This window comes from Charadrius vociferus, unplaced genomic scaffold (genome assembly GCF_000708025.1).
Source record: "Charadrius vociferus isolate BGI_N301 unplaced genomic scaffold, ASM70802v2 scaffold142, whole genome shotgun sequence".
NCBI lineage: Eukaryota > Metazoa > Chordata > Aves > Charadriiformes > Charadriidae > Charadrius > Charadrius vociferus.
Genome location: NW_009647025.1, coordinates 1,135,507 through 1,157,784, shown reverse-complemented (window position 1 = coordinate 1,157,784; position 22,278 = coordinate 1,135,507). Strand labels below are relative to the sequence as shown.

Here is a 22,278-nt window from a genome sequence, read left to right as displayed (position 1 = left end):
CTTGTCACTCAAGGTTCACTAGTATTTCTATTTATTGCATTTAAAGCAAGTATAAAAACCTTCATTCCCTTGAAAAGGTGCCTTCACTGCACGTTCTCCCCTTTCAATTCTACTCTGCTGCTTCATGGGGTTACGTTGAGTAGCTCTATGCTCTGGCTACCCACCGGTTCCCAGAGTTCTCGTTTATATTCTGTCCCTAGTTAAAAAATAAAGCCTATACTCATCTTCCCAAGGCTGCAGACTGCAAAACAGTAGCCCCAGTGATAACTGAGGAGCTTCAGTTATACACAACAGAATGCAATTGCTTATTGTTCCAGACTTTAGCAGATTCGAAAATAAACTGGGAGGAGTGGCTGACACGCCAGAAAGCTGTGCCACCATACAGCGAGACCTGGACAGGCTGGAGAGTTGGGCAGAGAGAAACCTGATGAAATTCAACAAGGGCAAGTGTAGGGTGCTGCATCTGGGGAGGAATAACCCCATGCACCAGTACAGGTTGGGGGCTGACCGCCTGGAGAGCAGCTCTGTGGAGAGGGACCTGGGAGTCCTGGTGGACAACAGGATGACCATGAGCCAGCAATGTGCCCTGGCGTCCAAGAAGGCGAATGGCATCCTGGGTTGCATCAAGAAGAGTGTGGCCAGCAGGTCAAGGGAGGTCATCCTCCCCCTCTACTCTGCCCTGGTGAGGCCGCATCTGGAGTCCTGCATCCAGTTCTGGGCTCCCCAGTTCAAGAAGGACAGGGAACTGCTGGAGAGGGTCCAGCAAAGGGCAACGATTAGGGGATTGGAACATCTCTCCTATGGAGAAAGGCTGAGGGACTTGGGTCTCTTTAGTCTAGAGAAAAGAAGATTGAGGGGGGATCTTATTAATACTTACAAATACTTAACGGGAGGGTGCCAGGGGGATGGGAGCAGTCTTTTTTCAGTGGTGCCCAGTGATAGGACAAGAGGTAAAAGAGTAGTAAGGTGAAGAAGTAAGTTTCAAGTACATCTCAGTTCCTTTTCTAGATGGGAGCGCTAGAAACATCGCACTCCAGAACCCAAAGCACAGCCCCATTCAGGGAAAGCTTCCATTAGATGAAAGGCCATAATGAATTAATGTGTTGGAAGACCAAGCTGAATATTTACAGCCTTATGGAAAGAAAGCACAGCAACAAACTACAAAAACATAAAGCACATGTGCATCAAGGAACAGGAGAAGAACTGTTCAAAGACACTTAGAGAATATTAGCCACAGGCAAACCTGAGACCAAACATGAGAAGTCCCCCCCCCCCCCCCCCCCAACAACCACATAAATGAGAAGTCATACATAAGCCTTCCGTGGTGAACTGTGGGAATTTCCACGATCAAAACTCAAAACAGCTTGACTAATTATCCAGAGTAGCCCTAAATGCTGCTGAAAGCTGCCAGAGAAGAGACCTGACTACACATGTATACACAGGATACAAGTTTAAGACACAAACAGTTACATATAGAGTGAAACCTTGTAATTACCTTTGGTTCAGATTAACCCAACAAGTGTTCATTTGGTCAGTGGTTTCCTTCACCCTCCTTGTGTCATCATCACGATACTCTCGAAGAAGTTTATTAGAAAGATCATTGAATGCAGCTACTGTGATGTCACCTCTATGCAAATCCTGTACTAACAGCTACAAAACAATTCCAGAATGAGACATTAGAGTAAAATCAAAATCGGACTCTTTTTCATATTATGCATTTTTATCATATTACAAAAACACTTCTTTTTGCCTTTTTTTTTTAAAAAAAAAAGTGCCTACTTTTCATCTAGAAGAAATTTCTTAAAATCTACAGATACTAAGAGTCCTGACAATGAACCAACCAAAACACAAATATGTAAGGAACGATTATATTTGCCAGAACTGCCAAAGGCTAGAAAAATCCTTTTCTATTTTACTGGCAACAGAAGTAAAAACACTTCCATATTATTAGTAGCATGAATAAGTATAGATTATGATAATAGTGATGCGACAGCTAAAACTGCCACAAATAAAGTGTGCAGCATGAGAATTAGATTTCTTTGTTTTGTGGGTTTTTTTCTTGTTTTTAAATGAAGAAAATACATTAGATGTGTTTGCTTATAATGGCAAGATATTCATAAGGTGCCTTGACTTTACAGAATCCTGAACATATATATTTGCATATATATATGTCCAGTTCTATCTTATGATCTCTGTACTATGTTTGACTTACAAAAGCAAAGCAGACCTAATAGTCCATTTCCAATCCCTGCTCACGTAGAGAAAGATGACGAAAAGCATGCAATTTTACTATTTACCAAAACAGCTATGGATTAGTAAGGAATTCTCATAATCATACTCCCTGCTTCCTTCCATACCCAGCTGCACCCTACATTGTCCCTTCATGAATATATATAGATGTGTATATATATACACACACTTTTTTAAAGCCTATTATAGCTCTGTTCTAAATACTGCACTGGTAAGAGCCCCTCCTCACTGATTTGTCTCTTTAGTTCTCATCCTGTGCCACCTACAGCCTGCCCTTTATCCTGACAGCCACCAGGACAAAGGACATCAGACTTATTGATCTATCACAGCAGGTTTACTGTGATATGAAAAGCAGCGAAGATTGCATGGGATTGGAAAAAAAAAAAAAGTGTTGAATACACCTAGCATTCATCAGAAGTGAAATTCAGGATATTTATATTTATTCAGGATATATATAATTTTAAATAGCTTGGTTCATTCCTGGATTTACTAAACTACCGCTAATAGGTTTCTATGAAGTAGTACATGCTACATCCTGGGGATGTATGATAAATTTTACTGGTCTGAGTTTCAAGCTTTTTGCATAGTATCATTTATTTGATGCTACACTACATTCATTTCAGCTACACATCCAAAAAGACACACATGCACACATGCCACCTATTCCCCTCCCTGAAAGCGATTCTCAGGAAGTCTGATATACAAAAGAAATAGAGACAATTTAGAATATAACATGCCCCAAAAGACACGGAATTGTCAAATCACTGCTGCAACTAAACTGTACATTCACACATCAACTGAATCCAGTAGCATTACATAGGCTGAGGAGTCTGGTAGGGGGGAAAAAAAGCGTAGAGGGTCTTACTTTGTTGTCTGAAATCTGTTTGGCAAGCATCTCTTTTGGGGCCTGCAGGAGCATACGCAGACGGACCTCACACTGCTCCATGAGGTGCTCCATTTCTTGCCTCTGCTCATCCCACTGTATGCTGTCTGTCAGCATGTACTTCAGCTGCTGCTGCCTCACCTCCACGCCATGCTGGGTATTGTCCCACTGGTTCTTCACCTTCTCCACTGTGGAGGACAATACAGAATATGAAAAACCTGAGGCAAACAAACAAGTAGCCAATAACTACCACTTAATTCTCAGGACAAGGGGCAATAGTATAATTCATTCTCAAATACAGCAGTTTCCATACTCAGTATTTTAGCTCCCCATGTAGTTTACACATTCACACAAGCCAATGAACGATGCAGGTGTTTGGCTACCTCTTGTTTTAAGTGGGTCAGCATACAGGTAACAACTATTATTTCTGTAATATTTCAAAGGCTTTATTTTACTTTTTAAGTACACACATGTGGGAGGCAAATCGGCCCCAGCTGCACTGCAGAGATATACCAGTAGCAGGGCTCCAAGGAACACAATTTTAGGGTGATGGCTGTACAGCAAGTCATCTTTGTGCATCTACAACTTAAACCAGTACAAATAAATAAATAAATAAATAAATACACTTTAGGTCTGGATAGCTTATACAAAGTGAACAAAGCTTTCCAGACCACTGTGTGTTGAAGGCAGTCTAGTGCCACCTGCACTACAATTTTTGGCCAAAGTAGAAACACTCCAGTAACAACCTATTTTGGCACTTTCATTCCACCACAGGTTTCTACAGACTTATGCAGATTACACAACAGAACAGAGAAGTTATTGATTACACCCCATTTCCTTCAAGTATCCTGTTCCTCTCTCAATAGAGTTACATTAGACAATCGATAAACAGGCTTTAACCTTTAATAAACAAAGGGCGAAAAAGACAACATGACATGAGCCTAGAACAAAAAACAGCATGTCAGGTAAAGCAGGAAGTCTGCCTTTGGAGGGAAATAAATAGCATGATACCTTTTTCTTAATACTTACAGACCATAAAAAAATTTATTAGTTGAAAGTCTATAGAGGTGGAAACAGGTTTCCCTATTACCTGTCATGATGGTTATTAGGAACACTTTGTATCACTAGAACTAAAAAGTAAAAAAGCAAATGTAAAAAAGCATACAATACAAAAAAAAACCCCTAACCTGGATTTCTTGAGTATAGCTGTACTCTGAGCAGCAACAGGTAGGCAGTATGAAACACATCAATATAGTTATCTTACCAGTAAGTATGCAATTTTATTAGAAAACTAACATGCTTGATACTCAGGTCACATCAATCTTCCATGAAGAAAAAATGCCAAAGGTTGTGCTTAAGCTAAAACCTCTTAAGTGAACTTTACCCTTTACATTCTTTTTTTTTTTTAAAAAACTTTTTAGAATTCTACAAAGCCATTATGCTTGATCTGCTTGTGAAGACCTCTTAACTTTAATACATTCAACAATATTCTGTTTCACAAAGCTCTCAAGGACTGTGGTAGCGTAGCCCACTTGTCAAAGTAACTGTGTTACTGGCAGACAAACCCAATAATCTGTGCAATGTAGATTCATCAATTTCCACCCACAGGCAACTTTTTGATTCATTTTCAGGCATGAGGTAGGTCATGCTGAATGAGAACTTAGAAGAAAGCTTCAGTAACCCAACAGCAAATAATAATATTTTTTTTTATTAGAAAAAAATAAGTTACTATATTGGATGAAGAGTATGTTCAAAGGAAACCAGCAGCTGCTGGGAGACATCAGTGGTTTCACCAAAACAGCAAAAGCAAAAGCAGCAGGAGTGAAAAAAGGCTATAACCCTGTGTGCTGGCTAATGACCTGTGGAGAAAAACCTCTTAAGTGTTTAGGCTCTCCCCACAAAGCTGAAAGGAAAAAATATCCCTGAGAAACAGCTGCCTATAATAGCAACTTGATTGAAATAGATAGATATTTGATGTTTACATAGTAGTATTATTATTACAGAAAGAATATTTCTTGGTATTTTTTTCCCTATTAATGGCCAGGTTAACTTTACTCTCTGCACTGCTGATATATTTCTGTTCTCTTCAGTCTCCACCAAAACAGGACTCAGCGTTCAAGTGGGTTCAATAGGTAGGTTCCAAGCAAAAGTTGTCAGGGGCACCAGTCTGGTATCAAAGGCAGAAAGATTGGAAAGAATTCCTGATGAGACTGTGTATTTAATTCCTCATGTCCATGCAGTAATTGGGAGGGAAGTTCCAGAGAAGGAAGCTTTTTTCTATTTCTGTGCTTCTGGCTATGTGAGTAATTAGGCTTCATCAAACACATAGAGCAGGCTCACAAGAGTTTGTAGGACATTGGTATATTCCCCTCAGTGTTTAAACAGCGAGGTGCATTAAGCAGTCCTGAGCTTCACTTTTCTTCAAAGAGCAAACTTTTCTTTACAAAAGTCAGTAGCAACAAAACCTGCAGTTTTCTAATGTTTCATGACAGGTAGCAAAATCTTCACACACATGTAGGGTATCAACTGGAAGCTTCATCCATGGCAGCATGCACAGCTTCTCTGTTTCCACCTTGGATGGGCATGACTATAGGGGAAACTCAAGTTTTCAACGCACAGTTCCTTTGTTCCTTGTTCACCTTTTTTGAAGAATCAAGAATGTTTCGTGACTGACCAGATCTCCCTTTGCTGTCTGACTCCCATGGACTACATAGTTACTATCCTCCCCCAAGTTTCCACCTGACCCCTAGGTTCTGAGTGGCTGCAAAACTCAGGCCCTACAAGTTGCTTTAGTTTCTTTGGATCTTACTCCCCTACCAATCCATAGCTCCTCTTAATCTGAGAGACCAGATGCCATCTCAACAGACCCTTTAACATTTCTACCTTGCCCTATTATCATCTCCAGCAAGTCTTAAGGACACCAACGAAATTCATGTAGATGTAAGTAAAGGAAAATTACATTGCAGAGGAGAACATAGGGAAATATATCTTTCAATTTTTAATTTTAACTATGATATTTCCTGCTGCATGAATTTTCTAAGCTCAGAAACCGACAGAGCTTAAGAGTTCAAAGAATACATTGTCCCTTAGTTTCTAATTGAGTCAGTTGTATGTTTTCTTCCTATAAGTACCGGTAAAAGAAATTTTCAAAGGGGATGGGGACCTTTAAGCTGGCAACTCAATCTTCAAGTACATATCAGTGACTTAAATGCTCTACTAACTCTCAGTCAAAAATTTCAAAAGTACATACATAGAGTTAATGTCCTAAATCAATATCTTCATGCTTTCACTAACTGTCCAGTGCATCACAGCTCAACAAAAATAAAGATACACAATTAGTTCCTTTTATCAATAAATAAAAAACCCTCATCCCTGGGTTCATGGCTGTCAAGTAACTCAAATTCTTCATAAGATATTTTGAAATCCCAGCAAAAATATTTACCTTTGTACTTGAAAAAATGGCCATTCAAGAAAACAAGTGACAATTCTTGTTCCAGGAATTTTCATTAAACTGTTAGAGTGAAAGCCACTTAACTGCTAAATTTTCAGTTTGTTCAGGGAACGCAACTTCAGCTAGGCTCAAAATCAAGAGTGTAAGAGAAAGATACAAAGATTTTTTTACTGCCATGGAAATAATTGTATTTGCACACACAGGATGGAGGAACTTACATTTTTCTGTGATCACTGTCCTAATGTCTGAACTGGAAGTTTTGTTTTTCAAATTCTGAGCCAAGGTAAAAACAGAATCAAGCTGAGGGTGCCGCTGGTCCAAATCTGCCTTTGTTATCTGTTAAGAATTAGGATATGATTTTTAAGTTCAAGAAGCAGAAGTTAGTTATCATCATCTGTAGTATTGGTAGATAAAACAAAACATGTATGGGTTGCCACAAGTAGATGGCTGTTCCCATCATTATTGTGACCCTTGAATTGTCACAGTATTATAACACTGCTTTAAAAAACAAAAATAATGACAGTTACTCGAAATCCAGAGGTGAAGGTTAACTTGTACAAACCACACAGTTACCACAGTCATTGTGGAATATTTCCCAGTATCTATTTTTCAGTCTTCCATAACTTCTTTTCCTCTTACCAAGCTCTGATCATTTATATGGGGGCTGAGGGGTGGATCAAGAAGGAAAATAACAGGGAGGAACAATCAGACTATATATTGTATAAAAAATGTAGTTATTTCACTATGATAACATACCAGGAGCCAATATTACAACTATTATATAGTTAAAAGAAAGTGTTTCTAAATTTACCGTACATCACATTATTCTTTCAAATTCCAGATTACGTTAGACACCCACAGAAACTGTTTAGCACTTGTTTAGCCTGCAGCTTTTACTCTACAGTTACTCATGTTAATTGATATCAAGTCAAATAAAACGAAACTTAATGGTAATATACATCTCACAAATACTGCCCTTAGTCATGGCTCAGCACAGCATGAGCTATCAACAGAAACAAACATTTACATCATAAGCATTTATGTTACAACTTTTAATCATTTCAGCATGTCTCTGGAAAACAGTTTCATCTAACTACAACACAACAAAACTCATTAGAAACCACTAGAGAGTAGATCATAAAGGTCATCCTCCAAGCAAATATGAAGCTGCTCCAAAGTCTTCAGCATAAGCTATCCATACGTTCCCAAAAATATATCACTTTCAGGAGTTATTATCTATATCCTTTGGTTAAAACAAACAAACAAACAAACAAAAGCAGTGCCTAGCTCACAGACAGCTCACATAGGGACACAGGAATTAACAGGAAATAATAGAGGGGAGAAGAGTGTAATAATGACAGCATTTAAAGTGTAGTTTTCAGGTTATGCATTTACTGCAGTTGGTTGTTTGGGGGTTGGTTTTTTTAACACATGTAATTTCTTTACTGAATGTACAACCTATTAAAGTGTAAGCCAATTTTCCAATCTGCTAGCCTTCACAATAACACATACTTTCATTCGTGCAATAGTCCGATTGATCTCTTCAGTATTTCCCACGGTGACTATGTTTGACTTGAGCATCTGGTCAATCAATACCAACCAGTCAGCCAGCTCAGTTGTAGTTTTATCCAGATCAGCAGGTGCAGAAAGTTCCAAAGCCTGCTGAGTCTGAACAGGAATTTCCAATGAAGAAGATACTAGCACCACCTTTTGGACATCTGAAACAGAGTTTGGGGGTTTTGTTAAAGAAAGAGAGTCATGGTCACATATGCAATTACGGGAATTACAGGGGTTTTTTGTAATTCCTATAAATATGCAACAACATCTACAGAGAAATTACGGCAAAAGTTGCATTTGAAGCATTTTAACAACCAGAAACTAAGCAATCAGAAACTCCTTTTCCTCTTTTTTTTTTTAAGGCTATTATTATTTCATTGAAAGCCAAAGACTCACCCAAATTATTGAGCCTAAATACAAAACAAACAAGAAGAAAACTTGCAAAGGCAAAATGACATTAAATCTAACGAAGCAAAGCTAAACAGTGTTTGCCACAAAAGGGAACTGACCCTCATTAAGCATAAAAAAAACAATCCTTTCATTTAAGATAAACATCTAAAATTGTCTTCCTCCCTTTTGTATTATGTGTCAGAAAGGTTCTCTCCACTGTTGGCTTGGAACTCACTTAAGCACAGGTAAGTCAAGCTACTGCAATAGATGCTTCATGGACTTGGCAATACACAACTGTCCTAAGAAGGGACAGATGCCTGCTAGTTCAGCCCCATCCTTTCTATCTTTTTGACCTGACACTGCAAAGAAGTGAGGAATGAGCTGAACAGTAAGATTTGCTCCAGCAGCTGTGTTTGGTTTTGTTCTAGTTCCAAGAAAACACTAAGTTAAATCAAGCTGGACCATGAATATTACACACTCGCCTAAAGCAATGAAATACAGGAGCTTTACTTCCCAAACACCCCGTATGAAAGGAAAACAAACTGAAGCAAGGTTTTGAAAGGCTTAAACAAAAGTTGGTTTTCCTCCACTAAATTTTGTTTACTGATGCTGAACTGAAAAAAGAAAAGAGTTAATTTACTGAAGTTCAAGCTGTAAACTCTTTCAGGCAAGGGCTTTTTTACCTACTTTTCTAAAAAGGAGACCTGGGCATCCTGTTGACACTCTGTATCTGCTGATCTGCCTCCAACAACTTGAAAAGACGGCCAGTGTCAGTGTCTGATACGAGAACGTATCATATCTAGACAGTTTCCCCTACAACATTCAGGAAGATAAGTATCTAGCAGACGAGAAAGATCTATCTGCGTCCCTGCTGAGCTGAAAGACGCAGAATGGCCTTTATTTATAGGACTGCAGAGAGTCTCATGCAGGAGATACTTTAGAAATAATTAGCTGTAGGTAAATCTTCTAGTGGATCGTATTTACTAAAAGGCATGACCACAACGCACAAATCCACAGGAAACCAGGCTGTCACAAACATAGCTATTTTGGTTGTTATTCTGTACCTAGTACACTGACTCCTGATGAGGAGAGGCCTAAGCTTTACCAAAATACTCCTGCAGTTCAAAACTCTTAGGGGAACCCCAAAGGACTCCCCCAATCCTGAACTGCAGAGTGGCTTTTTCCCTAACCAAATGTTGTCTCTCACATAGTAACACAAAGGCAGCCCCAAGTACAGCAATGGACAACATTTCTTGTTTCCACTTAACTAAATTCATAGGGAAGGTGTTTCTTTTTGGATTATTTTTGACCACAAACAGGCTTTAACTCAATACATTTAAGCACAACAGAAGGACTGATCACTCACCAGAAGGCTTTGTCTGTGTAACAAGATGAGACTGCCCAACAAATGCCTCCAGTTCTCTCACTCTGTCAGGCACTTCTCTGAACACCTACAGCCCAGCACAGAGGAATAAAAAAGTGAGACAACCTAGATTAACATCAAAAAAGTAATCAGTTATTAGAAGACAAAATATTCTACACCATGCTTGCTACAATGGCATGCTTCAGATATATTTCAATGAATTTCTTCAAGGTATCATTTAAAAACAATAAAAATGCCACGAGGTACTCAGAGTGTTATTTCAATACATTCCAGTGTCTTACTTAAATCTTGGAGAGAAAGAAATTAACTGCTGTAGACAGGTTCTTTACATGTTTTTTACTGCCTGAGCATCAAAGCTATGACTCATTATTTGACTACACTTCAAAGCAAACACGATGTGAAGCATGATTTGTGGTCACCAGTGACAGGAAAGTAGAGAAATAGGGAATTAATTTAAAAAGAAAAAAAAAATGTTACCACTAAATTCTATTGTAGTGAAGACAAATTTGCCTACTTTGCTTTTTAAAACTTTTTAAAAGGCAGTGATGGAAACGTAATATACAAAAGGCTGGGGGGGGGGGGGGGATATACCTGGGGGGGGAATATCCTCATTTTCATGGCTGAGTCGGTAAAAACAGGTATTTTTTCTTTCCCTGAACTATCAAAAGCCCCTTTCCCTAATAAATTCTTACCTCCCTGATCCATAATATAATCCCAAATAATTCTATTCCTTTTTCACTTGGATCTCCAGGCTTTGCATGAAAAAAATCTGTTTTTACTCCAACCAGCAAGTCCTTTTCTTCTCATATGCTTACCAATGAGATTGAACACTAGAATTTCGAATTTACAGCAGTTATACTCCAGAAGAATCCCAGACACAAATCTTGGTAATATTTTCTCACTAAGCTTTACCACAGCTTTGTTTGTTTTTCTCTTAACTGCTGTAAACATCCAACTTTCCTATACAGCAAAGATTTATTGTGATTCTCTCAATTTCAAACTAACACATTACTGTTTGCCTCAAATAAGTGAAATATTTTTGATCCAGCTGTTTAAAAGAAAGCCAATACAAAAGAAAAACAACAAAACACTAAGCTAAACAAATCATTCTGATGGAAAAAAGTCCACCAGTGTTTTCACTTAGACATGGATTCGGGCACATTTCCTGAACATGCCTGCATAGCTTCCAAGACATTTGATGTACGTGTTAAGAGAAACGTTGAAAGGAAAAGAACCGTTCTGAGTACACTACTGTATCGTCAACTTCAGGTACCCAATGCTGAAGAAATGCACACCTTATTCCACCTCACATTGAGGGACTGCAGGCGATCGGAAAGTTTCTCTTTTTCCTGAAGATCAACATTTTTATCCAAAAGCACTTCAGGTTCAGTTCTGTTCAGCCATTCCAGTTTGTCTCCCTGTACTTCCATCTCTTCACTTAAGACCTAAAAAGTGATAGAAGAGTTCTAGACTGAAGCAAAATGCATATATGTTTAAATATAGGGAGGGAAAGGGGAAGCTTTTCTTTAACGTTAATGTGTAGAAATTTCCCTGGAAATATATAAAAGAAAAGCTTCTATTTTGGTTTCTATGCTCTATCTAGAAATTAAAACATTTATTTAAATATCAACATGTATTCAATTATCAACATTTATTGCTAACTCAAAAAAAACCCCCTGCAAATAGCCAAGGTACCTATACAGCTTCATATCATGCACACTGATTCTCATCTCACAAGATGTTTCTGTTTGATCACCTCTGGATGTATCCATAAGGCAACACATTGGCAATCAAAATTGTTGCCTGCATTAATTTAAAAAAAAAAAATAATTAAAAACTAAGGGCCCACTCCTGGCATGCATTATATAAGTAAATGATAAATCGCTACCATATACTTCCATATATTAAGGAAATGCACTCTAAAGGTATTAAAAACTAAACATAACTCTTACAACTTCATTTTGATCAACCTCCCACAGCCCTCTTTCTCTTTAGGCTTGAATGCGCAGGCCAAATCCTGGGAAAAAAAAGCTTTTATTTGGATCCCCACTGACTTTAAATTAACTGCGCTATCATTTGCCCATAGACCACAAGCACTGTGGAGGAGGAATCACAAATTTTGTCTTTAAAGCACTAGAAAAAAAAATTATAATAGCAAGTACACATCATATTTATTGACCTCAACTAATCTGTGTTACACAAGTATTATGGAGGTGTGCATAGTAAAATGACAGGAACAGGAGCCTGCAAGGGAGATCACTGAACGAAGTATCCTGATACAATAAGCACTGTACCAAATAGTGCCTTTCCTACGTTTTCAAGGGTCTACCTTAAAAGAATTATTTTTTTTTAAACATGCTATATCTTTTTTAATTGAAGGCTACTCCAGAAGTTCTATTTAGAAATCTCCTTCTCATTCCCAGACTGTATTTATTCCTGACTGATCAGCTAACATCTGTTATTCCCACCTCCCTAATACCAGTTTTTAATAATAGCTTATCTTCCCTATGCTTTCTTACTCTCATCATCATATTCCTTCTCATTGTTCTAGGACTAGGCAAAACAAGGCAAGCTCTGAGTTTCTTTGTAGATGAGTTCTTCACCTGCCTGAACAGCCCAGCAACCTTACTCAGTACCGGTTCTATTGCAAGCTCAATCTTCCTTAATATACATAACCAATACTGTGCACCAGTTCCTGCTTTTACAGAACCAAATTGGTACTTAATAATTCCCTACCAGTGTTTCTCTAGCAAATTCTGCTCTTTCCCCTCTTACTCCGGTTCTACCTTTCACTTCAGGCACCTATATTAAGGCAGATGACAAAAAAAACTTAACTTTCATGCTAGTCAGACAGCCAACACTCAATGGACACGAGAATTTTAGGCAAACAACTGCAGCTACTATACATCACTTATACATATTTGTGGGAAAGCTTTTCATCTGATTTGGTCTAACTGAGGTTGTTTGGTTGGGTGTTTTTTTTTAAAAAATTATTAATTTTTAAAAAACGAGCAAGCAGGATGGCTGAATTGACTACTCCTTCCATTCTTTTAGCATTCCAGAAACATTCTCTTTCACTCATCCTAGAAATCAGGCATTTTGTTGTCAAATCCAGGCACAAAATAAATGGGAAAAATACATATACACACACGCCCCCAAATTACTTGAAATGACCAAACCCCTTATAGTTCAAAAAGCAGGTTAAACAAAATCTGACACATGTTACAAAGTATTAAAGCTGCCCAGTAAATGGGACAATGGTGCTTACTTACCATTTTAAGCTTATCGGCTCTTTTGCTAAAATTTTGACAATTATAAAGTTGACTTGCAGACATCACCACCAGTGAAATCCCACTCATTAATTTTATCAGTAGTACATCTATTTCTCACTTTCTGCTACATAGCCACCATCTTCTGGCTAGATAACTATGTTATCAACTCAACCAAACTTCATTACGAGATGCATCTTGCCTGTGTAAGCAATCTCACAAAACTGTACCTCACAACCATAATATTTCTTTGGCTATTTACAGTGTGAAAATTCCCCTCCCCAAAAGCCAGGTCCTGACACTTTGCACAAGACATACATGTGCATACACATATACACACTAATTGATCTTACCCGTAATTCTCGTAAGTTTTCTTCATGGCTGAATGTAAATCTTGTGTCCAGAGCATTTTCTACGTTTTCCAACCAGCAACGCAGCTCATCAATCTTCTTTCTGTAATCTATCAGCTGCTGATTCTCTCCTTTTAGCCTTAAAAAGAAAAACAAAAAATCCACATGCATTTCTGCACTGAACACAGCATGTCAGTCCTACATTACTTCTGAAGCAACAGTCACATGTTTTTCAGTGGTTGGAGCATTTTAAAGGATTCATCTTGGTATTCAAAGGATTCCATCCTCATCACTAAAATGCACGATACTTGCAAATTAATACTATCATCCTAAAATAGATAGATTTCAGTTCCAAAGTCACAACTACACTTTTAAAAGTCCGCAGAAAACATTAAACATCAGTGACTTTAATGACAACACCTTCAGGCCTAATCATTGTAAGCCATTACAAGGCCACTGTTAGTGAAAGTATTAGAAATGTCCTTAAACCCACCAGGCAAAAAATTCTGTAAATCACACAAAGGTTTAATGGAACTCCTCAAACTAAGTAAATAAGAAAAATCTTATTACATTTCTAAATGTATCAGAAGACATGAAAAACATATAATTATATAAATATAGCCTCCAAAAAATAACTTCATTCCAAGGATTTATCCTTATAATTTTTTAAGCAGTAAGAACAGACGGGAGACCTTATTTTCCCAGATATGCTGAAAATTTGTAAATTTATCTCAGAGAACCTTGTTCTTTGAATTTTTGAAGTAAATCTAAGGCTACTTCAAACTGGATTTTCATGTTGTTCGGAAAATACCTGGTCAGATGGATTAAATCATTGCAAACACAGACCTAGAGATATAATTTTATACTATTGTGGAAATTCAAGAACAATAGAAGTGTTTCAATTAGCGTATCTTTGACAATGCAAAAATAGAAATCAAGGTAATGTACTTCAAGTTCAGCTTCAGCCAGAGAAAGTAGCTGTGTATTCCTTCCTAAAAAAGTCTGGTTTAGCAAAGAAATGATTTTAATAACAAAGGAAAACTGTAAGAAAAGAAATTTTGTGGTTGTCATTTGGTGGGCTTTGTTAGCCAGAGGCTCACTAAGCAGTCAATCGCAGGTGCATTTATGAGAAATTGGTTCTAGAAGACAGTTCAAAACAGAGGTCTCAATGTCAGGAAAATTCAGATTAATGACAGCGTGCAATAGAGTGCCCTATCTCTCCCAGAGTCTTCTAAATGAGATTATTCTCATCGCATCTGGTCAGACATCCAAATTTCTGATTAACTTATTACCTGTGTTTTCTATCCATGACCTCTGCAGTGATTGCTTTCCAGCGTCTATTCAATCCCGCCAGCTTCTCCTGCAGGAAGCTCCCGTCTGTAGCAGACAGTTTCTGTATGATCCCTTCCCCAGTTCTGTTCAATGCTGAAACACTGGTCTGATGGCTGCTGACTCCCTCTTCAAGTTCCTGTCAGAAACATAAAAGCAACACAGAATTTTATTACTGACCTAAAGTGACTTTGATCTGTGGCTCATAATATGCAGGATGAATCCTGGGTGCATATTATTTTACTAAAACGGGCACTTAAACCATCTTACTTAAAATTGGATGCTGTTGATTTAAGTTATTGAGAGTCTGTTGTTGAATCTAGTTCAATTTTCTAATGAGTGTCATAAAAAGATAATGACACAGAATAGTCTGCCGAATACTACTTAGGATCACAAGAATTCATTTAAACCGTTAGTGCTAGAATCCACACTTCTGTTTGATTCCTTTCCTCTTAATGTACAGCACTTTCTAGTAGTGCTAACAGATGGTATGACTTTTTCCATCAGTTCTTTTCATAACCTATGCCCCTGACTATTTCTGTAACTTAAGAGTATTTTAGCTAGGACAATTATGGCTGTGCTGCCATGGTCCCCAGACATCACAGAAAATCCATGAAACTAAAGGAAGTCAGAAGATGTCAGGATCAAACCTTCAAATAGCCCTAACCACTACAAAAACCTTACATTGTTAGTAAAAATTTTCTTGCAACTAGTTCAGGAACAAGATGATTCAAGAAAGAGCAGGGAAATGTCCTAGAAGAAAACTCCAAGCGACAACAAAATACGAACTGTATGTTAGGTAGAACTTAACTCTTGGATAACCATTATGCCCCCAAAAAAAGAAAAAAGATCTGATCTTTAAAGTTACGTTTTCTTTTCCTTGTTTAAAAGGAAGTAAAGTAGTTTAGCTAAACAGAAAAGTCTATTCTTCCATGATGATGACTTACAAAGACATCAGGGAATTAAATTCCAGAACTGAAGTCTGAATCAAACCTAAGACATCTGTAATTGGAATCTTTTCTTTTTTCTAGGTTGCTTATACAAGGCCAGGATCTTGCAAAGTCATTAGTTTAAAAAATAATTTGCTAAATTACAGTTGACCTTTGTTGGGGTCCATTTTTTTAATTATGAGTTGGAAGTAAGTAATATACTGGATTTCTTAACTGATTAATGTATTTTTAAAGCTGTAACAAAACTTACAAAGCAACAAAAATTATGCCAACATTTGAATTATCAAATTATCTGCAACTCATCCATACTAAGAGTCATCAAAAAACCCCATACTATAAGCAGGAGTAGAGATCTTCCCTGCGACTGAAAAAGAAATTTTTAAGAGTTACGACTTTTTAAAGTGTAATTGCACAGCCTCATTTCAAATCTATTTGTTTATATAGAAAAACTCGAGTTTTAGACAAAAATCTACAATTTTTCCAGCTTGCTCATTTTCTGCACAAATCATACATACCTGCTGATGCAGCTCAGCTGTCTGCAGCTCCAGGCTGCCATCTGGACCACGGGCATCAGCTAATAACACTTCAGCTTCCGTTATCCAGTGAGAGAGGTCATTGAGATCGCAGTGGAACTGCCTCCACGCCTCAATCGCTCTATCAAAGCAACTGTTTGAAAATAAAGCATTGAAAAATTATCCAAATTGTTTTGGGGATGAGGCTGTGACTCCAGTGAGTAGAAACTTTCCTTGAGAAAGAGAAAGGCTAGCATACAGCCTGGTTCGCCAGGTCCCAGCACTGAAGGCTTCCTGACATAGGAGCAGCTAGTAAAAACCAACAGCACAGACTGTCGATAACTTCCAGCTGAAGGAAAAAAAGGGCAGTAGTCCTAAGCAAACTTTTATTTCTATCACTTAAAAAATAAAGATTGATTAGCTGCATCAAATTGGTCTGCAGAATCCTTTTTTTCTTTATTATGAAACGGTTCAGATATCAGAGAGTGTGGAACATGAAATATGATTAATTGCTCAGATATTATTTTTTTTTCTTTAACTCACAAACCATGGGGTGACGATGCCTGGAATTTAATAAGTGAAGGTAATTTTGATTATATAGAACTGACTGTATTACCAGTAGGCCTGCGTAAGTAGGTTTTACACAATTTAATCACACAATAATTCACCAGGCATTTCATTATTATTATCACCTTTGCAGCCTCAAATTGATGTGTAGCTTAACTTGAAGGGCAACATTTTCTCGCATGGAAAGGGCTGAATTATCTCAGTCAGAAGGTTGTTTTTAACAAAAATGAGAGTTCTACTATGTTAACAAACTAACAAAACCAGCCCGTGAATGTTCAATAAGAAAATCATGTCAGAAAGGCATAGAGAGAGTGGCTTGCTTTCTGTTTGTTGATTGCTAACTCTATGTTAGCATTATAAAGCAAATAGGACAGATGTCTCAAAGGACAGAGGACTTAAGACAAACAACATGAACTCTACATCTTTGCCAATGGACTGGATAGTATCCCATTCCAAACTAATAAAAATAGCCTTCTATAAAGATACAGCATGCCAGATCTGCTAAATCAGAAGGCCCTCTACATGGGACAGAGGAAAGATCTCATCAGCAGCCCATTATTTTTACCTTAAACAATTCCAACAGCAAAGACTCCAGGGTTACTGTGTATATACAGATGCAATCTGAAATTAGCAGCACAACATCTAAGATATTCAAAACCAAACTTTAAAGAGCTACCATTGCATCTATTTTCTTCACTAACTAAATTCAACAATCTCAGAGTTCCTAGTGAGATTATTTTCACCAAAACTATATCTCATTTTTATCAAGACATCCATATTTCTTGGCACATCCAGGGCTTTTTTGTTATTATTCTTTATGTAGGCCAATTCCAATAAGAAAGAAAGCCTTAAAAATCTCTACTTAAATTTTTCTGACCTTACCTCCTAGTTCTACCATTTCAGTTTCCTGCACACATCTCAATTCAATACACTAGACGAACCTCTAAATCGGCCCTGAATCTCAATCTCCTTTTATTTCTCAGGTACATTTTAGTCTAATTGAACAAATTGTCTCGCGACAGTATCTCATTCCACATTTAATGAGAAGAGATATTCTAAGCACTTAACTTCCTTCAAAGTGAAAGTTTTTGGGGCAGTTTTGAACACATGACTTTTTCAGAATCCAGAATTTTAGAACTTTGGAAGAGAACGCTTTGAGATACAGAGCTTTAACTCCTGCCGCTTCTGTCGTGAGCCTACAGTTCCATCAGGATTTTCACTCCGGTTTTGAGCCAGATGCACACGCTGCTTTTTCACTACAGACTGTCTCAGCCGAAAGACAAAAGTACCAAAGTCCTGTCACTACAGCACTGAGACTTGGCTACTTCTTGCCTCCTCCACAGGAATCCCCTTGCTTCCAAACCACAGCTCATTCCCAAGTGAGCAACACTTTCAGGACTGGGGGAAGTCCGTGGCAGAAGGAGCAGAACTAGCAAACCAGCATTGTTACAAACAGCTCAAAGCAGCATTAAGCCCATACAAACACACAAAACACACATCCATTTTACTTTACACATATGTTCAAGTCAAACTGAAGTCAACTGCATTTAGCTGAACACTGAAACTGTACTTAGCAAAGCTTCTCCTTCAACCTGTGCTTGACTACATTAGAGCATTTATCAAAGGCTTAACTACTTAGGCTGGCACTCAATCACAAAATCGTTACTACCTCTGAAAACTAAATCAATCTTTTGCCACAGACTTCAGATGCTGTTTCTCCTAATTCTGTCAAAATCTCCACCCACTCCAAAATAGAAAAAAGCCAAAGATTATTAAGAAGACAGAGTCTTCTAGCCTTCTTGCTTATACTTAGGGCAACACTAGGAAAAGTAAGAATAAACTTGGTTAAAAAAATCTTCTTAGAAACAGAAAGGGTATAAAAATACTAATGACAACATACAGGATTTTAATATTGATACTAATATCGTTTTCTTTAATCAAAGTATACCCTTCTATTAAAATTGCAGCACTTAATATATTCAGAAAGCTACATACCATTTGGCTTAAATTGCTAGTCCAGTAGTCCCTTTTGTATGAAAATCATGCCCAATATTGTTCTCATAGAGTCAGAGCTTTACAAGCTTTATGAAGTTCAAGATTAATTTGTATTCAGTGAACCCATCTGAGGAGGTAATCTTTTGCATTTTGCCAGCTAATCGTAAACAGTCAACTTACTCTTTGATACACTTATCTTTTTCAACAGGAAGAGTAAGTTTCTGGTTAACCCTGGCTACTTAATGAAATCAAATTTAAGTAGTAAATGAAATTGTACACATACTCAAAAAAATAATATTAATTAAAGCTTTTCAATTAGGTTACAGGGAGAAAAAAAGGTATAACTAAAGGTTAGTGCATGTCACACCTATGAAGACAACAAACTAGCTGCAGGCATATAAATACAGCTGGGCACCAGATTCCAGAGCAGTTGTCTCCCAATATGGCAGGTGAGCACGTGCAGCCAGCAAGGGCACAGAAAGTGGTACCTAGCTTGCACCACTATTTGTTTTCAAATTAAAAAACAGTGAAACAAGAGTCCCTGCCGAGTTATTAGAAATACTGATGCTTCACTGACCCAGTGGCCCAGAATTTCTGGAAGTCTCTGCTTAGACAATGCCACCAACCAACTTTTATATTACTACACATGCACCAGTGCTATGAGAAAGACTTGAAAACATCAGCTTATGTAATACACACTCTTCCTAAAGACAACTCTTCAAAATACACTACCAAAGATTTCTGGTGCTACAAAGCAAGCGAACATGCCTGGCCATCACTTTATGCTCTACAGAACTTCTGCATTAACCATTACCTTATATCAGATTTAAAACACAAATACTGTAAGAGCAAATTAACTACAGTATGAGCCTTTGCATTTAAGTTCCATAAAATCATTTTCAGTCATTAAGGTTCTTTTTCATAGCAGTAATCTCAGTGTCTACTGCTGTTTGCAGTGTGAGTACCTTCAGCTTAGTGGTAACTTCCTGAACACATACTTTCGTGTTTTCACCAATTCCAACTTAAAATGCCTTTCTGACACACTTTTCCAAGTTTGACTAAGTGATATTAAGCTTGTTTTTAAACATTTAAAGTTGATTCAGATAATAAAGCATTTTCAGTTTAGTGTACCTTCTGTAATGGGTGGGGAGAAATCAAAGCTTAGTTTAACTTTGGGGGTTTTTTTTAATATATATTTTTTATTTTTATTTTTCTCTGTTTTTTGGCATAAGTGAAATTACAGCTATTTGATATTTGTGGAAAGGCAATAGGAAACACATTTTTCTTAAACACTGATTTCAATATTCTCTTATTGTCTCAACCACAAAATTTTCTAGTATGGTCATCTCTCATCTTCAATTACTTACAACAAAGATTATTGGCAACTGTAATATGTGCAGTATTTTAAATACCGCATCCTTTCAAACCCTCCCCTCCTTCAAGAGCAACCTTGAATTCTTTGTTAAAAGACGTCCAACTCAATATTTGTTTTCTAGACCTTTGCTTTGCAAGACCTTCACAAAGCAAAAAAAATTGTGTTTTATAAACAAAATATTCTTTTTTATAAAGTAAAAACAACCAGCATCATAAAACAATTTGTATGTTAACTGTTTCAACTTTCAATAATTCTGGCAATTATTGTGTGATAGTAACGTATCAAAGCTCATTACTCCCAGATTCTTTAATCTTCATCATTAGGGTACATTTGTAAAATGCTTATATTCAAGTACATAAAATATTTACCATGCGGTCACAGAAACCAAACATCCTTGACTTACCACTTACGATCATTGTACATTCTATTAATTCTGTCCCATTCCGCATTCAGCTGGGTTAGAGCATCTCCTATTTGTATCGCCTCAGGTCCAGATGCTTCTAATATAACATCAGGCTGCTTCTCATGTATGACCGCAATTTGATCCCCAAGTTTATCCAAAATATCTTTTATGTTCTACAAGCACAGTAATAACACAAGCCATTAGTAAAGTCACCACCAGCAGGAAGTTTTAAAAAATAGATCAAAAGTAATCTCTTCAAAATACAGTTCAAAAAAAAAAAATAAAAATCAGTATCTACAGTAAGAACACGACCATCAGCATCAGCAGTTTACAGATTAAATTAGTTTTACCAACTGAACAGTACATCACACCTTTTTAAGCACGTGTCCTTCTCAGTTTTTATGAAGAGGATGAAATATTTATATATCCAATCCCTTCCTGAGGTAAAGGGGCACACCATACTTATCAAAACAGCAGTATCTTCATTATTAAACAAATCTGCCCCATGTCATGAAGACACTGGACGTATTCCTTCCTCATGCAAAGAATGAGCCACAAAATGTGAGTTTATTATGCTTCACGTAACCTCCCATACACACAGAACTGCAAAAGCATAAGCTACATAAAAGTTCTGGATTCAAATGACAAAGTTAAAACAATCTATCTCAAATATCATTGAACTATGATGTGAAAATACTGTTAAACCAGACGCTGTAGTAAGACTGCCTTGGTATTCAGAGAACAAACAGTCCATGCAAACAGTGGAATTTACTTATCTTTTTTTAATTTAAAACAGCAATGCTTCTAAAAATTCTATGGTCTGCTATTTGCTTCTTCTGAAAACATCCTTAGAATACACCAAAATTTCAAAATCAGATGAAAGACCTGCACCAAAATGAAGTACTTTAAACCCATCTTAACATAAACACTCCTAATTGTACTTAAGGGAGCATAGAAGCAGAGTAAACAGGGACAAGAGAATCTCATCAACAAAACAGAAGAGTCACCCACTTTGTCAAAGGTTGGCATCGTTCCTCTATTTGTTTTTGAAAAATATGCCGAAAAATATGAAAAATTAAAGCATGTACATAGCATATAGAAAAGCAGATGGGAAAAGTGGACTGAAATTCTGAAAAGCTTTTAAAGGACCTGTATAACAGCTGCAGAAACAGCTGACCTAGCTCTTGGCAAGAGGCAAAGCCTGACTACCTCAAATACAAGGCCACGTGGACCCCACTGTGCTTCTCAACCCACGCGGGTACACTTACACTGCACCACACCATGTACGATTCCCAGCTCCAATGGATGTTTTCTGTGGGAATCTCTGTATCGTGCTCCTTTGCATGCTCAAAATTAACCAGGACTCGGACTTCTACATACTTAACTCACATACTTTCAGACATACTTTCTTCATCCCCTTAATGCTTAACTACTTCCTCATTATTAATCACACAGATAAATCCCCTGGCTGACAATGATGAGAAGTGGGAGCTTAAGATTGAGCGCATATCGATACTTTGCTAATCAGAACAGGTCTTGTGGCCTCATACATAGCTTCATACAAAAGTCAAGAATCTCCCTTTCTCCCTCTTCCCATGTGAGCTATTGTTTTC

At 37.4% G+C, this 22,278-nt stretch overlaps 1 protein-coding gene across 1 annotated transcript in view; it reads right to left on the bottom strand.

The window, feature by feature from the left end:
• Nucleotides 1-22,278, bottom strand: part of UTRN (utrophin) — a 389,280-nt gene that overhangs the window by 220,229 nt on the left and 146,773 nt on the right. The window contains 10 exon segments of the mRNA XM_009895523.1: nucleotides 1,496-1,650; nucleotides 3,116-3,321; nucleotides 6,803-6,920; nucleotides 8,097-8,302; nucleotides 9,898-9,982; nucleotides 11,211-11,360; nucleotides 13,538-13,673; nucleotides 14,827-15,002; nucleotides 16,329-16,479; nucleotides 20,666-20,838. Coding sequence (XP_009893825.1) covers nucleotides 1,496-1,650; nucleotides 3,116-3,321; nucleotides 6,803-6,920; nucleotides 8,097-8,302; nucleotides 9,898-9,982; nucleotides 11,211-11,360; nucleotides 13,538-13,673; nucleotides 14,827-15,002; nucleotides 16,329-16,479; nucleotides 20,666-20,838 — 1,556 coding nt within the window.